This window comes from Mobula birostris, chromosome 12 (genome assembly GCF_030028105.1).
Source record: "Mobula birostris isolate sMobBir1 chromosome 12, sMobBir1.hap1, whole genome shotgun sequence".
Lineage (NCBI taxonomy): Eukaryota > Metazoa > Chordata > Chondrichthyes > Myliobatiformes > Myliobatidae > Mobula > Mobula birostris.
This window is the reverse complement of record NC_092381.1, coordinates 57631606-57649845: the sequence shown is the minus strand read 5'-3', so window position 1 is coordinate 57649845 and position 18240 is coordinate 57631606. Positions and strand designations below refer to the sequence as shown.

At 40.1% G+C, this 18240-nt stretch overlaps 1 protein-coding gene across 1 annotated transcript; it reads right to left on the bottom strand.

The window, feature by feature from the left end:
• Positions 1–4978: 4978 nt before the first annotated feature.
• On the bottom strand, positions 4979–17934 carry ptger3 (prostaglandin E receptor 3 (subtype EP3)). Its single transcript, XM_072273834.1, has 2 exons — positions 17012–17934; positions 4979–7370 (listed from the first exon to the last, which is right to left on the bottom strand). Exons 1-2 carry the CDS (start codon positions 17804–17806, stop codon positions 7071–7073), a joined length of 1095 nt encoding a protein of 364 aa, XP_072129935.1. The 5' UTR covers positions 17807–17934; the 3' UTR covers positions 4979–7070.
• Between the last annotated feature and the right edge of the window lie 306 nt (positions 17935–18240).

Genomic DNA, 18240 nt, shown 5'->3' with positions numbered 1-18240 from the left:
TCATCCCTTCTCTTTATTCCATAGCTCACTGCCCTCTCCTATCAGATTCCTTCTTCTTCAGCCCTTTACCTCTTCCATCTATCACCTCCCAGCTTCTCAAATCATTCCCTTTCATCCCCCCTCCCCCAACCACCCATCTTCCCCCTCACCTGGTCTTAACTACCTTGTCCTCCAACCATCTTCTGCTCTGGCTTCTGTCCCTTTCCTTTCCAGTCCTGATGAATAGTGTCGCACCTAAACATTGACTGCTCTTTTACCTCCAGAGATGCTGAGTTCCTCCACAATTTTGTGTGTGTTACCCAAGATCTCTAGCATCTGCAGAATTAATTGTGGCTCTATAGTGAAAATACTTCTACTTGTCGGGTGACGAGCACTATACTGCTTCTTTACATTGTTTTTAGATCCTTACTTCATTATAAACACCTTTATCAGGTCATCCTCTTTTCTAGATCCAAGAGCCCTACTCTATTCAATACCTCTGATAAATATAATCTGTCGGTTTTACTATCATCATTGTAGATTGTTTTATCATCTTCTAAAATGCATTTGCAACCATTTTATATTATGAATATCAAATTTGCTCACAGCATTCTGAATGCGTTCCTGGCAATATTCCATGAACATTAAAAACAAATTTTCTGTAACACTGTTCCCCTACAAATAAATGACAAATGATTGATATAGGTCTCTTTAATATTTTTGTTAGCCCTATGGTGATTTGTGAATTTGTGACCCCGGATCTTTCTAGCCCATTGTGACATTTCCAAATGTCACTCTACACTTTAAGAAGGGAGGGAGGCCAAAGAAAGGAAATTATGGGCCTGTTCGCCTGACTTCAGTGGTTGGGAAGATGTTGGAGTTCGTTATTAAGGATGAGGTCTCAGGGTACTTGGAGGCACATGATAAAATAAGCCAAAGTCAACATGGTTTCCTTAAGAGGAAGTCTTGCCTGACAAATCTGTTGGAATTGTTTGTGAAATAACAGGCAGGTTAAACAAAAGAGAGTGAGTGGATGTTGTTCACTTGAATTTTCAGAAGGCCTTTGACAAGATGCCACACATGAGGCTGCTGAACAAGACAAGAGTGCATGGTATTACTGGAAAGATACTAGCATGGAGAGAAGATTGGCTGATTGGCTGGAGGCAAAGAGTGGGAACAAAGGGGCCTAAAGATTAACTTGCAGATTGAGTGAGTGGTAAGGAATGTAAATGCAATGTTAGCATTCATTTTGAGAATACTAGAATAAAGGAGCAAGGATATGATGCTGAAAATTTATAAGGCATTGGTCAGACCGTGTTGTGAGCAGTTTTGGACCCCTTATCTAAGAAAGGATGTGCTGCTATTGGAGAGGACCCAAAAGAGGCTCACGCTGATGATTCCAGGGATGAAAGGGTTAATGCATAAGGGGTGTTCGATGGCTCTGGAACTGTATTCACTGGAGTTTAGGAGAATAAGGGAGGATCTTATTGAAACCTATCAAATATTGAAAGGCCTGGAAAGGGTGAATGTGGAGGGGATGCTTCCGATAGTGGGTGAGTCTAGGACCAGACATCACAGGCTTAGAATAAAGGGATCTCAATTTAGAACAGAGATGAAAGGAATTTTTTTAGCCAGAGGGTGGGGATTCTGTGGAATTTACTGCCATGGATGGCTGTGGAGGCCAAATAATTGAGTACATTTAAAGCAGAGTTTGATAGGTTCTTGATTAGTCAGGGCATCAAAGGTTAAGGGAAGAAGGCAGGAGAATGGGGCCGAGAGGGACATTAAATCAGCCATGATGGAGTGGCGACACATACTCGATGGACTGATTGGCCCAATTCTGCTCCTCTCTTAGTGTCTTATGGTGTATTTATTTTCCATGAGGTGTGCGAACTTCTTACTCATCTTTTCAAATCAGAGCACTTCATAGTTAACTTGTCAATTGTGTGCCCATTTGTCAGGTTTATTTATGCCTTACTATTTGGATATATGATTCTGAGCCTAATTAACTATTTGAAATGGTTTAGACAAATAGTCCCAACTTCAATCTTTTACAGAAGTTTTGCCAATCTAAATAACCAAATAATGTATGTTTTATGGTCAGGTTCATTCTGATGTTTGTCCCAGCTCCATCTGTTCTGATTTAAGTTACTTCTCTGGAATCACATCATTCTTCGTAAAAGGTCTTAATCCACTTTAAAATATAGTTAAAGGTTCTTTTTAAAATTTGGTCAATAAATTTTCTTAAAGCTTGTCTTTTAATGCATTAGTCATGAAGTGATATGATAGAGATGTCATTCCTACCCCAGTGGAAATTTCGGGAGTTCCCTGCATTTCCTTGTTTTCCAGTGCTAGTGTGGATCTACACACAAAAGGATGGAGGAACTCAGCAGGTCAGGCAGCATCTATGGAGGGAAATTGACAGTTGACGTTTTAACTTGACCGTCCATTTTCTTCCATAGATGATGCCTGACCTTCTAGGGTTCCTCCAGCTTTGTGTGTGTCGACCCAGAATCCAATGTCTGCAGTATCTTGTGTTTCCTGTTGTGGATCTAAACCAGTAGCAACATCAGTAGCTGTTAAGGTAATTCACTGACTGTGACAATTGTTTGTATCAAGGCAGCTCTACTTGGAGACAACTAGTAAATGTGATGGTGAGATATTGCATAAAATTTACTGTAATTCCCTTGACACTTTCAAATACTTTGTCTCTGATATATATATTTAGAAATCTCTATTTTAGTAGCCTTGTAACTAGCAAATATAACTATATAGCTAGGTACTAAATCTGTGAAACAGAGTTAGTATTCTTTTATTCCTACAATGAACAAATACAAACAGTGAGGAAGGTTTTCAAAGCTTGCAGAGGGATTTGGACCAGCTGGAAAAATGGGCTGAAAAAATGGCAGATGGAGTGTGACAGACAAGTGTGAGGTATTGCACTTTGGGAGGACAAACCAAGGTAGAACATACAAGGTAAATGGTAGGGCACTGAGGAGTGCAGTAAAACAGAGGGATCTGGGAATACAGATACAAAATTCCCTAAAAGTGGCTTCACAGGTAGATAGGGTCGTAACGAGAGCTTTTGGTACACTGGCCTTTATAAATCAAAGTATGGAGTATACAAGTTGGAATGTTATGGTGAGGTTATATAAGGCATTGGTGAGGCCGAATTTGGAGTATTGTGTACAGTTTTGGACACCAAATTACAGGAAGGGTATTAATAAGGTTGAAAGAGTGCAGAGAAGGTTTACAAGGATGTTGCCGGGACTTGAGAAACTCAGTTACAGAGAAAGGTTGAATAGGTTAGGACTTTATTCTCTGGAGCGTAGAAGAATGAGGGGAGATTTGATAGAGGTATATAAAATTATGATGGGTATAGATAGAGCAAATGCAAACAGGCTTTTTCCACTGAGGCTAGGGGAGAAAAAAAACAGAGGACATGGGTTAAGGGTGAAGGGGGAAAAGTTTAAAGGGAACATTGGGGAGGGGCTTCTTCACACAGAGAGTGGTGGGAGTGTGGAATGAGCTGCCAGATGAAGTGGTAAATGTGGGCTCACTTTTAACATTTAAGAAAAACTTGGACAGATACATGGATGAGAGGTGTATGGAGGGATATGGTCCACATGCAGGTCAGTGGGACTAGGCAGAAAAATGGTTCAGCACATCCAAGAAGGGCCAAAGGGCCTGTTTCTGTGCTGTAATGTTCTATGGTTCTAAACAACACATTGAAATCTAAAGGAATCATCATGTGCTACAAACAAAATTCTAAATGGCATTTACTATTGTAAGCGCTTCATAATTCAAGACTAAATAACATATGTGTAACTCCTGATTGACATCTTTACTCAGATGACATTATCACCATTTCTTAAGTAAGACCATGTGACATAGGAACAGAAGTAGGCCATTCATTCATGGCTGATCTAATTCTTCCAGTCATCCCAACTCCCCATACCCTTTGATGCCCTGGTTAATTAAGAACCTATCTATCTCTACCTTAAATGCACCCAATGACTTGGCCTCCACAGCTGCTCGTGGCAACCAATCCACAGATTTACCACGCTCCGACTAAAGTAATTTCTCCACATCTCTGTTCTAAAGGGATGTCCTTCAATCCTGAATTCGTGCCCTCTTGTCCTAGACTGTCCAAGAGAAACACCCAAGGTAATCACCCACTGTTACACTGCATGGTGCCTTTGCATACCAGTTCCAATGTCTTCCAGTAGTAGTCCGCAACGTGGTCTGTATCTAGGTTCAGTGCAGCTCCACCGACAAACTGGAAACCCTGGCTGGTTCCCCCGATCAACAAGCAGCTCCCTGATGGGGTAGACCACAGCACGTGAAGCACTTGGAACCCAGCACCATCTTTTGATTGTAAAAACAACACATTTAACAAAGAAAAAATGCACCTTTGGTTGGCTCCCAAGAGGCCAATGTGTCTGAATGCATCACCATCTTACACAAGGTTTATCAACATTACACATTTTAAAATTGGAGGATCTAAGTATTGAACCAAAGAATAGGAACTAAACCACAATCATCCAGACTGAATGGGGTTTGAGAAGTTAAAAATAGTGATCAGGTTATAGCAAATATGAGTTAAACACATTTCATTTGTGATTTAAAGGGATGGCCTAGAGAGTTAAAGTGTACCACACTTTAAAACATTGGAGAAAGTATCAGTAAGTGGTTAGTTTTATTATTTTGATATTTGGGGGTCATATTTATTCCTGACAAGGGGTGGAAAATAACTCCTGCTTGGATAGATCAACATGAGAAATATACTAAAAAGCTACCTCAGCTGTGCTTAAAAGTTAACATATATCTGAGAAAAGTGCAGGGTGATGTCAATTTTGATTAAACTCAACAGTACAAAATAATTAAAAAATTATTCAAAACAGTCCGCTGCACTTGCATGAACAATTTATAAAGTAAGTACAGGACCAATTTAGGACATTTCACTTTAGGACACAAAACAAATTGATAACTTTATTGGATATATGCTGCGTTTTCTCTCTCTCATATATATATATGCAATGTAATTAACACTCTTACAGAGACAATAACGACTCCATATTGAAAAATATATCACTGATGAATTCCATATGATTAAAATACAACTCTTCAAATTAAATTTTGGATCTGCATTACATAAATTCTGTATTTAATTGCTGCAGCTCCTCAGGGAACTTGCTAAGGAACTGGAGCTGCAGCACGATGACCTTTGGCATAAACTGGAAAATAGGAGCTACAGGGAGGTAGTCAACCCTAAGTAGCAGGAGGCAGGTACCTGGGTGACTGTCAGAAGAGGGAAAGGACATGGACAGCCAGTGCAGGGTAACCCTGCTTTGGATACTTTTGGAGGAGATTACCTACCGGGGTGGGGGTTGGGGGGAACCGCAGCAACAGGGACTCTGGCGCTGAGGATAGACAAAGGAGAATCAGTTGATGTTGTATACCTGGGTTTTCAGAAGGCCTTTGACAAGGTGTCACACATGAGGCTGCTTAACAAGCTATGAAATTACAGGAAGGATTGTAGCATGGATAAAGCAGTGGCCAATTGGCAGGAAGCAAAGAATAGGAATAAAGGGAGCCTTTTCTTATTGGCTGCTGTTGATCAGTGGTGTTCCACAAGGGTTGGTGTTGGGATCACTTCTTTCTATGTTATATGTTAATGATTTGGATGATGGAATTGATGGCTTTGTGGCCAGGTTTGTTGACGTTATGAACATAAGTGGAAGGGCAGGGAATGTAGAAAGTGGTAGGCTGCAGAAAGACAAATTAGGAGAATGGGCAAAAATGAGGCAGATTGAATACTATGTTGGGAAGTATTGGTTATACACTTTGGTAAAAAGAATAAATGCATAGACTATCTTCTAAACAGAGAGAAAATTCCAAATCCAAGGTGCAAAGGGACTTGAGGGTCCTCTGCAGGATTCCCTAAGTGTTAACTTGCAGGTCGAGTCCATGGTGAGGAAGGCGAATGCAATGTTAACATTCATTTCCAGAGAACTAGAATATAAAAGTAGGGATGTAATGCTGAGGCTTTATAAGGCACTGGTGAAACCTCATTTGGAGTATTATGAACAGTTTTGGACCACTGATCTAACAACGGATGTGCGACATTGGAGAGGGTTCAGGGAAGGTTCACAAAAATGACTCTGGAAATGGAAGATTTATTGTATGAGGAGCGATCAATGACTGTGGGCCTTTACTTGCTAGAATTTTGAAGTATGGTGGGGGGGGGAATCCCATTTAAACCTAAAAGTTTTAAGTTGAAAGTCTTAGACAGAGTGGACATGGAGAAAATGACCTCTATAGTGGGGGAAGGTTAGAACCAGAGGGCACAGCTTCAGAATTAAGGAACAACCACTGAGATGGAAATGCGGAGGAATTTCATTAGCAAGGGCACTGAATTTTGGAATTTGTTGCCACAGGCAGCTATGGAGGCCAGGTCATAGGATGTTTATGGCAGAGGTTGATAGGCTCTTGATTAGTCAAGGCATGAAAGGTTATGAGGAGAAGACAGGAGAATGGCGTTGAAAGGGGAAATGGATCAGCCATGATGAAATGCTGGAGAAGTCTAATTTTGCTCCTGTGTCTTATGGTCTTTGGTCTTAATTATATGTCACCGATTTCTGAATTATATGAGAAAAAAATAATTACCACATTAACTACAACACTATATGTGCAAATATTTAATATTGCCTTTAAATTGTACAGTTATCATATGCACATATATTGGTAACTTTCACGAAGAGAATATTGTTTAGATACTTCTGAATGCAGTTAGTCTGCAATTCTGTATTAGACATCGAAGCATATAATCATTTTTTTAAAACTTCCTTATCCGTTTTGATGCTGCTGTCTTCTTCCCAAGTACGAAATTCCTATTTCATATGAGCTATTGTTTGACACAAGACAGAGGTTCTCTGTAATTTCCTGGGTGTCCATTAGTTATGCAGTTATCTAGTAAGGAACTAAACTTTAGAAGAATAATTAAGAGCTGGTTTACATGCACAGTCTAAAGGCAACGGAGGGTTCAAATTTTCCTCATCTTGGCGTCAATCAGGCTGTAAGGCATTGATTTATGGTTGTTCTCTCAAATGGACCCTTACTTCAGCTGTTACTGGAACCTCTTTCAAACCCTCTACCGAGCAATTAGTAACAGCAGTGGCCACCTGATGTGCCTTCCTTAATAGGATTGCTCGGAGTAGCAAATAAACCCAGGGGTCAAGGATCTGATTTAATGATGCCAGTCTAATCGCTGTGAGGAGAGAACTGCAATCACTTTGCTGCTCAATGTTGGAGATTGATGACTTGGCTGGAAAAGGAATGGAGCAGTCTTCAGGCGAACTTTTGATGTAGATCATTTTCAGCATCAATACCTGAGGAAGATGTGATTAAAAGATACTAATCAAAAGCAGAAGTTTATGATATAAAACATTATATACAGTACATACATATTTATATATAGAATGCCTTAAAGTATTTAGCATCCCCAACAATTTTCACATTTTGCTGCCACATTTTCAAAACTTAAAATGTATGGAAGTACAGTAGGATTTTTGAACTAATCTACAAAACATGTCAAATCAAAAGAAAAATTCCAAAACCTGTCACCAATTTACTAAAAATTAAAAACCAAAATTGTGAGGCCAAGAAAGTATTCATTCCTATGTTAACTTTCCTCAGGTGCAATATACTGTATCACCTTACCAACTCACCCAATTTGTTGATGTAGAGAACTGGAGGACCACCTGCTTTCAATGAATTCATAAGAATAAATACCCCCTCTCTCTGCAAGGTCCAATAATATGGTGGATTTTCAACAGACCAAACCAAAATGAAGACCAAAGAGCAGTCAAAACAAGTCGGGGAAATGATAATAGAAAAGCAGAAATTTGGGGAAGGGTACAAGACCACCTCAAAGGAACTGAACATATGTTGGAGCTCAGTGCGGTCCATAGTGAAAATGTGGAAAAAATATTAAACCACAGCCACACTACCTAGGTCAGCTTGCCCTTCTAAACTTAATTGCTGGAGAAGAATGGCACTTGTAAGAGAGGCTACTGTGACACCAACAGTCACTGAATGATCTGTAGAAGTCAGTAGCTGCAACTGGAGATGAAGTTCATGACTAAACAATCTCTAAGGCTTTGCAAAAAAATGCTATTTTAAGGAAGAGTGGCAAGGAAGAACCTCTGGCTAAAAATAAAACATATCCTTGCCTGTAAAGACTTTCCATACTGTAAAGATGTGGAACAAAGTCTGTGGTCAGATGAGACTAAAGTGGAACTTTTTGGCCTCAACAGTAAGCGGTACATGTGACGTAAATATAATATTGTGCATCACTACAACACTAACCCTACTGTAAAAGATGATGGAGATTGCATCATGTTATGGGTTACTTTTCAGCAGCAGGAACTGGAAATATGATCAGAATTGATGGGAAAATGAATGTTGCCAAATACAGCGATATCCTGGATAAAAACCTGCTAGCCTCTGCCAGAAAGCTTAAACTGGGTAGGAAATTTTCAGCTGGACAATGACCCAAAACACAATGCACGCTGCCAGAGCAACTACAGAGTGGCTTCAAATGAAGAAAATTGATGCCCTTGAGTGGCCCTGTCAAAGTTTTGACCTTAACTTGATCAAACAGCTCTGGTAAGACATCAAGATTGTAGTCCACTGCCACTCCCCAACTAACCTGGCACAGTTTGAGCAATTGTGCAAGAATGGGCAAATCTTGCTCCAAAATGTTGTGCAAAGCTAATAGTGACTTATCCAAAAAGACTACCAGCTGTTATAGCTGCCAGAGGTTGTTCTATTAAGTACTGAGCAAAGGAGGATGAATACTTTTGAAGTGCTGACATTTTAGTTTAGAGTTTTCAGGTTTTCCTGCTTTACAATTGTTCCTGTTTTTTGGGGTCTACTGTGAAAAAACGGAGCACGTGAAATAAAAATTCTCAGTTAAATTGATCAAAATCCTTGATTATAATACTCATGTATGTGAACAAAGGGTTGGGGGTTGAATACTTTTGCAAGGCACAGCATAGTTTCAAATATTTCCTGAATAATCTACTGATCTGAGTGTGATTTGTGAAGAGGGTAATATCTATACCATATTTTACAACACCACTGTAAGAATCTCAAACTTCCCACATATTTCAGGAATGAAGAAAGTACATAGAAATAAGGTTCTGCAAAGCATTTTAAGCTCATCTAAACAAACTGATATTCAGAAGAGATAAAGTTTACTGTCTGGAGCACCTTTGAAGTTAGAATTGGCTGCATTGCTGGGTGAAAGCAGCAGCGGAAGCTTACAGATGCATAGAAACATTATTGATCATACTGATTTTAGCAAACTGAACTCCCAGTGTTGAGTTTCACTTTATACTAAATGAGTTTTGATAAGACAGGCATTAGTTTTATGATAACGTTTCATTACAGAAGGCAGTCAGTGAAGAAATATCTAGATGTGGATGACATTCTGTGAAATTACAGCTTTGGGTGGTGGTGTGATGTTGAGGTTAGACAGTTGTCTCACAGTTCCACAATCCAGACTTGATCTACTTCGGGTGCTGTCTGTGTTTAGTTGCACATTCTCCTGTGACTGCTTGGTTGTCTGTTTTCCTCCTATCTCCTAAAGATGTGCTGACTAATAGGTTAGTTGGTTACTGTAAGTTGCCCCTTATGTTAGTGGCCTACAAACTACTCTCCCTCACATGCCCACTAACATTCCCTGATTCTCCAACTTCAGTGGGATGTTAGTGGGCATGTAAGGGAAAGTAGGTTAAAGGGAAATAGGTGGAGAATTGAGATTGATTGGATTGTACTGAGAGGCAGAATAGATTCAATGCTCTTTTTCTATATTATAAGGGAATACGAGTAAGAGGACCTGAGTGCAATGAAATATTCCAGGCTCACTCTACCATTTGGGAATGACAACCAATGACAACTCAGCTAGTGGAGCTGCTGCCTTGTAGCTCTAACAGCCTGGCTTCAAACCTGACAACCAATGATATCTGCGTAATTTCCCTAGTTCTCCAGTTTTCCCCCCCATTCCAGAGATACTGTACTGTATACAGGTTGATATGCTAATTAACCTACATAGGTGAATGGTAGATCTGGGGGAGTTGATGGGAAAGTGGGGAGAATAAAAGAATGGGATTAGTGTCAGATAAGTCAAATGGTTAGTTGATAATTGGTGCAGAATGGCCTGTGTCTGTTCTGCATGAATTAAAGCTGTGGCTTTCACAATGAACCACTGTGAGATGATGTAGTTTATATTAGTCTTTCCGCTCAAGAGTATTCTGCATTTCTACCACAGCAATAGTAAGATATGTCCTTAAAAATGTACTTTCTTCTACACCACTCCACTCTAAATGTTAATGTTTTGCACGGAAATATAGACCCTGAGCTGTAATGTTATATTTCATGGCTTTGTATTTATGGCCATTTGCTCTCTTTTAAGTTAAAACCAATATTCACCAATAAAGTTAACAATAGTCTATAACTTTCAAATGTCCCCTTAGCAGAGTAAATAGCAAACGTTCCTTCAGCTTTTTCATGAACTCTGATTTCTCCAATAGGTTGAAATTCCCACAGGATCAATTAGTGTCTAAGATTGGACACAGCATTTGAGATTTGAAAAGTGTCCATTTTGATCATGATGTTCTGGGATATCTTCTATTTTAGTTATCTCTTTCAATATTCAATAGACTTTCTTGATTGCTATTTTGCCATAATTGGATATGTTCAGTGACAATCTACCAGGATTCACAAGTCATTCTGTGCTTATCCATAGCTGTATCAGCACCATTCATAGACTTTATTCATGGCTTATATTTCCTTTCCTACATCCAGTTATTTGCAATTTGCTGCATTAATTTTCATCTACCAGTTATTGGCCTACATATTTATTTTGTTAATCTCAGTATAGTTTTAAGATGCTTATTCCATCTTCATGACATTATCCCACCATTTGCTCTGTGTTTCTAAAGTTATTACTTTAGGCCTGTTGGAAGTCCAGGGACAGAGGATAATGATTCATCCTGGCAAAGTAAAAGTATTACACACCCAACTGGGTGGACTGATTTATTTTGACCTATGCAAAATCAATAAGATAAACAGTTTCCCATAAAGCTTATCCTTCAGATGGGAAGAAATAAATATGATATCAAAAAGCAATTATAACCATACAAAAAGGTATCGATATTATAAAGTTCAAGATTAAGTGAAAAATAATTTAACCATAATATAACATCAAAAGTATATTCAAGTTCTCTTGAACCAGTGACGAACGACAAGCATACAGAAAAGACCGATTTTCTAATTATTCATTCATAACCAGGAGGAAAGCTTCCAAATAAGCTAAAAACAAAATTAGAAATCCTCTGTGGCTCAAAATAGACTAATAAAATCAATAGGACAATTCAATGTGTGACTCCCAATCAAAACTTAATTTACCAGAAGCCAGAAATGACAGAACCATATATTTTCTACAAAACTGTTGACTTTTTCTTTGGCACACACACAAAATGCTGGAGGAACTCAGCAGGCCAGGCAGCATCTATGGAAAAGAGTAAACAGTCAACGTTTCAGGACGAGACTCTTCATCAGGACTGGAAATAAAAGATGAGATGAGAGTACTGTAAGCAGGTGGGGGAGGGGAGGAAGAGTACAAGGTAATGGTGATAGGTGAAACTGGGAAGGGAGAGGTGAAGTGAAGAGCTAGTAAATCTATTGATAAAGAGATAAAGGGCTGGAGAAGGGAGAATCTGATAGGACAGACAGCCATGGAAGAAAGGGAAGGAGGAGGAACATCAGAGAGAGGTAATAGGCAGGTAAGGAGATAAGTTGAGAGTAGAAAATGGGAACAGGGAATGATAAAGCAGAGGAGTGTGGGGCAATTACCAGAAGTTCAAGAAATCAGTGCTTATGCCAGCAGATTGGAGGCTACCCAGACGGAACATAAAATGCTGCTCCTCCACCTGAGTGTGGCCTCATCGCAACAGTAGAGGAAGCCATGGACTATCATGTCTGAATGGGAAAGGGAAGTAGAATTAAAATGGTGGCCACCGGAGGATCGTGCTTTTTCTGGCAGACGGAGCGTAGGTGCTTGGTGAAGCAATCTCCCGATCTACATCGTGTCCCATCACTATACAGGAGGCCACACCAGGAGCACCGGATCCAGTAGATAACCCCTGGAAGGACTATTTGGGACCCTGAATGGTAGTGAGGGAGGAGGTGAGGGAGCAGGTGTAGTTTTTTTTCTTTCTCTGCTTTTTCTTTCTTCATTTGGGATTAAAGTAAACCACATACATAGAGATATACTGGGTGTGGGGGAATGAAACATTATCATTTGAGGATTATATCTATAATTCGGCATCTTCACTAATCCGGCACCATTGGGACCTGAGGAGTGCCGGATTAGTGAAGATGCCGAATTACAGAAGGATCACATTAGGCATAATCAGTGCCGGATTATTGAAGGAACCGGATTACAGGTAGTCAGATTAGTGATGGTCGACCTGTACTTTGCAGTTTTTGAAGTACATTTTCAACTCCAGTGTGGAAAAACATGACAGCATTCTTTTGCATGCAGAAAGATTCCACAAAGCTTTGTGTAATCAGGGCTAAATGATTTGTTTGAGATGTTGATTAGAGAATAAGTACTTGCCAATACTGGTTAACTGTGGTTCTCCTTTTAAACAGTGCCATGAGATGTTTAACACCACCCTAAGAATAATAGGACCTTGATTATCAGAATCAGATTTGTGACATGAAATTTGTTAACTTAACAGCAGCAGTTCAATGTAATACATAATCTAAAAGAGAGAGAAAAAAAATAAATTAAATAAAACATAATAAACAAACAAGTAAATCAATTACATATATTGAATAGATTTAAAAATGTGCAAAAACAGAAATAGTGTATTTTAAAAAAAGTACTGTAGCTTCAATGTCCATTTGGGAATCGGATGGCAGGGGGCAAGAAGTTGTTCCTGAATCACTGAGTGTGTGCCTTCAGGCTTCTGTACCTCCTACCTGACGGTAACAGTGAGAAATGGGTGCTGGAGGTCTTTAATAATGGACGCTGCCCTTCACTGCTCCCTAAAGATGTCCTGGGTACTTTGTAGGCTAGTGCCCAAGATGGAGCTGACTAGATTTACAACCTTCTGCAGCTTCCTTCGGTCCCATGCAGTAGCCCTTCCATACCAGACAGTGATGCAGCCCGTCAGAATGCTCTGCACAGTACAATAGAAGTTCTTGAGTGTATTTGTTGACATGCCAAATCTCTTCAAACTCCTAATAAAGTATAGCCACTGTCTTGCCTTCTTTATAACTACATCAATATGTTGGGACCAGGTTAGATCCTCAGAGATCCTGACACCCAGGAACTTGAAGTTGCTCTTAGATACCTCATCCTAAAGGTTTCTCTTCCGGAAATTTAAAGTTATATCAGAACTAGTGAATAATTGTGTAGATTTGTAGAGATGAATCTCAAGAGAGGGAATTAGAAGTCACAACTATCAATTGTGAAGAGTGCTACGAACTGACCCATGAAATAAAGTAAAAGTAAATGATTTGTGCTCTGAGCTGGTCAGGTGTGTAAAGTGTTAATTCCCATGGATATCTAATGGATTCACAGCTTTTCTGTATTTCCATCATTAGCTTAAATTAAAAATAGAGAGATAATAATCTAAGCCTACAAATGGCATAAAATAATTGTTAATATACTGTATTTAGGAAGATACAAAGGGACACAGGAGGACAAAATGGTGCCTGAAACAATAGAAAATTGAGTTCAAAATGGAGGTTTAATCTTCTTCTAATCGGAGTCAGAGAAAGATAATTTAGAATAACTTATTTTCAGTAAAAATATACTAGCAAACATGCAGAACCTTTGAATTTCAATTTAGAATCTCAGAATCAGAATTGCCATTGTTTTCTTACTGTATACCTCATCGACTGTACCTCTTCCTAGAGATGCTGCCTGGCCTGCTGCGTTCACCAGCAACTTTGATGTGTGTTGCTTGAATTTCCAGCATCTGCAGAATTCCTGTTGCTTCTGGTGTGAAATTTGTTTTATGACAACTGTACATGCATACATAAAATGACTAAGAATTACCAAATAAATAGTACAAAAATGTGATTATAAGGTAGTGTTCATGGGTTCATGGACCAGTCAGAAATCTGATGACAGAGGTGAAGAAGCTGTTAATGAATCATTGAGCATGGGTCTTCAGGCTCTTGTATGTTACACCGAAGGTAGTATTGAGAAGAGGATATTGCAAGTTGATCATAAAAATGGCATCAAAGATTGATCATATCAGTAATCACTCTTTCAACATCAACAAGGTATAACAGCAAATTATAGATTCCACACAATTGTATAGTCACACACCACGGCATGAAACACTAGAATAACTATGCAATTAGCAAAATACTTGATTTTAGTGAGATGAAGGTTAATTTGTATCTCATTCCAATCATCTCTAAACCCTTTGCCAGCAAAATATATTTACACTTTCTTGACCGAGAACTATCAATTCCTATGAAGTTAATTAATCTCAATCAAATGAACCTTCTCATCTGGAAAAGCCAAGGCCAGTTTTTGTAATTGCTCAACCTAATAGATGAAACCCTCATAATATGTGGTGAGTCTGCAGATATTCAATGCCAATATGTCCCAAGATAGTCGTAAGAATTACAATATCTCAAGCATATATAATTTCATTCGCTTTTGACCTAGCCCTGCAATGTTTTTATTAATTTGTGGACCTAATCACATCTAGATTAAACAGCAAACACATTTACTTCAGAAGAGCTTTGGCATCGTGTCTTCTTCACCAGACCACAGATTGGTTTATAACAAGTTTTCCTTTGAATAAAAACGATAGCCAGGGAAAGGCAGACCATTGGCATCTATTTCAAAGGGTCACCCACACCAACCTACTATCTGAGTGACAGCCCATCTCCTTGCCCACCAGCCACGTTTCTTCTCGGTGCGAAAGGTCGCAGATTCCTATCACTCCCGCCTGCACAGCTCGACGTTCACAGATATCTGGTAAGGGGCAGCAGGCTGTGAGCTACGGGTGGGTCTCAGACAGAATATTTCGATACTTGCTGGCAGTATCGATGGTGCGCCGACCCGTCGAAAACCTGTCTGAATAACTGTTCAAAAGAATGAATTTTTAAACAAAACTATTTGAATCTCATTTACAATCTTAACGCCGAACAAATAATTTAAAACAGTAAATACTGTATAATAAAATAAAATAAGGGAAGTATTTATCTGTAAGCGACCCGACTTAAGTGCGAATATCTGGAAGCCCAAGACGTCCAGGACCGACCACCGCTAGCAGCCCAATTTCGCTCACTGGCCGGCCGGCATTTGGTCACCACTATTTGCCTTGTAAATTGCCTTTCCCTTCCCAAATTATGACCGACTTGCTGAGCAGTTGCCGCATCTCAAATCTAAAATTTCTTTTTAGATTAACCTGGTAAAACGTATGAGAACAAAATAACACTATAAAAATATAACTGGCCCAGAACAATGTGTGTGTCCCTTACATCCACGTTACCTAACTATCATCAGAACCTGTTACTTGTTAGTCTAATTTTGACTTCAATCCATCCAATTCAAGGTGTCATAATTAATCCTTGCGGGAACACGTGACAGGTTCTAGGGTAAATAATTTGCTCCTGAATCCCCTTTATTTTGCATTACTCTCTATCTTGAATAAATATCCCCAAGTCTTTTCTATCAAATCCTTTCAAAATCTTAATATTTTGTAGCTCACGACTCATCGTCATTTTTAGATGACAGTGGCAGTCCGTACCCCTCTACGGACAGGCACAACGTGGTAGCTCCGGTAACTTCCGGAACAACTACTCAGTATTGGATCTGCATTAACTCAAAGGGGACACATACTCGGTGCCCTCCCGTACCTAATAAAGTGGCCCCTGAATGTATGTTTGTGGTCTTCTGCTGCTCTAGCTCATTCATTTTTAAGGTTCAGCACGTTGTGCGTATAGAGATGCTCCGCTGGTGTAACGCGTTTGAGCTCCTGTCGCCTTCCTGTCGGCTTGAACCATTAATAAAATGTTTTCACTCACAGAACTGCAGCTCACTGGACTTTTATTTCGTTTTTCGAACCATTCGCTGTAAACTCTAAGAGACTGTTGTGTGTCAAATCCCCCGGGATCAATAAAGTATGACTATTAAAATCCCAGGAGATCAGTAGTTTCTGAGGTACCCTAACCACCCGTCTGGCACCAACAACCATTCCACGGTCAAAATCACTTGGATTACATTTCTTCCCTGTTGTGAGGCTTGGTAACAACAACTGAATCTGTTGTTCATGTTTGTTACTTTTATGCATTGAGTTGCTGCCACGTGATTGGCTGATTAAATATTTGCATTAATGAACAGGTGTACAATTGTACCTAATATAGTAGCCAGAGTGTATTTAGGAGCATAAATCACATCAACGTGACAAGTGTGAAAATGATGAAGATATTACACTTCTATGTGTGTTTATCAATTGTATGCTTTTGTTGAGTTGATATTGACAAAGCTGTTATCCCCCCCCCCCAACACACACACATCGACATTTTATGTTCGCATGCTTCATTTATTCAAAGTCTTTAGTCTGATCCTGCTGATGCGCGGAAGGGACAAAAAGTTAATTTCTGTACCGCACATGCCGTCACAATAATGTCGCATTCAAAATAACATATCGAGAAGAACTAAAATGCAAACTCGCTTTTGATAACAGGCGAATAACTAAGCGGAAAAATATCACTTCCTTTTAAGACCACATTATCTACAAAAGACATTTTGCAAAATGAATTTGGTTGATATTAAGACATACGATGTGCCAATTGGCCCAATTCTGGTCCTTTGGTCTTAAGGTTAGAAATCCCAGCAGCCGGTGTTGGCTGGACCTTGCCCACTTCTGAACACTAATAAAAATTGTTCTGTAAGGTATTCTCAACGAGGGTTCAATTTACTCACCAAGAGAGGCGACCAGCAAACAGAGAGCACACACATGATTCCCAATAGCTGGATCAGTGTTTCCACTGCGATTCTTTCCCATTGCTTATTGGAGGACGGCACCTTCTTCCTACAGCGAATTACCAGACCTCGGATTGTAGCGAAGTTGCAGACTAGTGTGGCCAGCAAGGAAATGATCCCCAGCAGAGTGAATGCCGAAGCAAAAAAGTTGATGCCCATGGCAGGCTTTCCAATATCGATGAAACACCAAGTACCCGGCCACTGTAGGGTGTACTCCCCAACACCAACGACCGGCAGCAGGGCAAAGATCACCACGGCGAACCAGATGGAAAGCACCACCAACTTGGTGAGCCTGGTTGACACGTGGTTGGAATAATAGTGGGGTGCATAGATGGCCAACGTCCTCTCAATCGCCATAGCATTAGCTAGAAATAAGGGGCAGAGCCCAAACATGGTCATGCATGCGCCGAAGTAAGCGCACAAGCTACCCGATGTGTCCACTCTATTCCACTGCCGGTTGGCTAGATACACTGAAATGACGACGGGACTAATGAGAAGTTTGCCGCTCAGGTCGGTTAGAGCCAGGGCTCCAATAATTATCAAGAAAGACTTCTTCTTCTTGTTCCCCTTCTTGTGATAGGACCTGTACGCTAGGAGCAAGGCAAGCGTGTTGCCCAAGATGCCCGTGACCATCATGATGACCGGGAAGGCGATAGATACCGAAGTACATTGTTCAGCCCCTGGCAGGGAATGGTTGCTGCGCTCCCCGGAGCTGAGGTTAGTGTTGTTCGACATCCTGCACTCTCCACAGGTCCACTGGCTGCGATGAGTAGAGATGTGCGGGGCAAAGTGAGATCATCACCGCGTGGAGGGGCTAAGCACAAGAGACATTTTCACAGTCTGCTTTACTCCTGTCGGCGAGCAGTACGGCTGAAATCTGGCAGTTCCTCAACCAATGAATTTAGTATTCGCTTCAGGGTGCTTACGGCGAAGGGGCGTGCTTACCAACCACGCCAATCGTGTCTCGATCGATCAGAGATCGGACCAGGCATCGCTAACTGGAGGAGTAGGGGGAAGGGAGGGCTGGGTTAGATCAAAATAGTGTATATATATACTCACACACACACATATATTACACGCATATCAGTTTTAAAGTGTGAAGAGCTTCGAAATTATTTCTTTCAAATGCATTTACGAATTTAAAACCGGACTAATCGTAAACAGTAGAA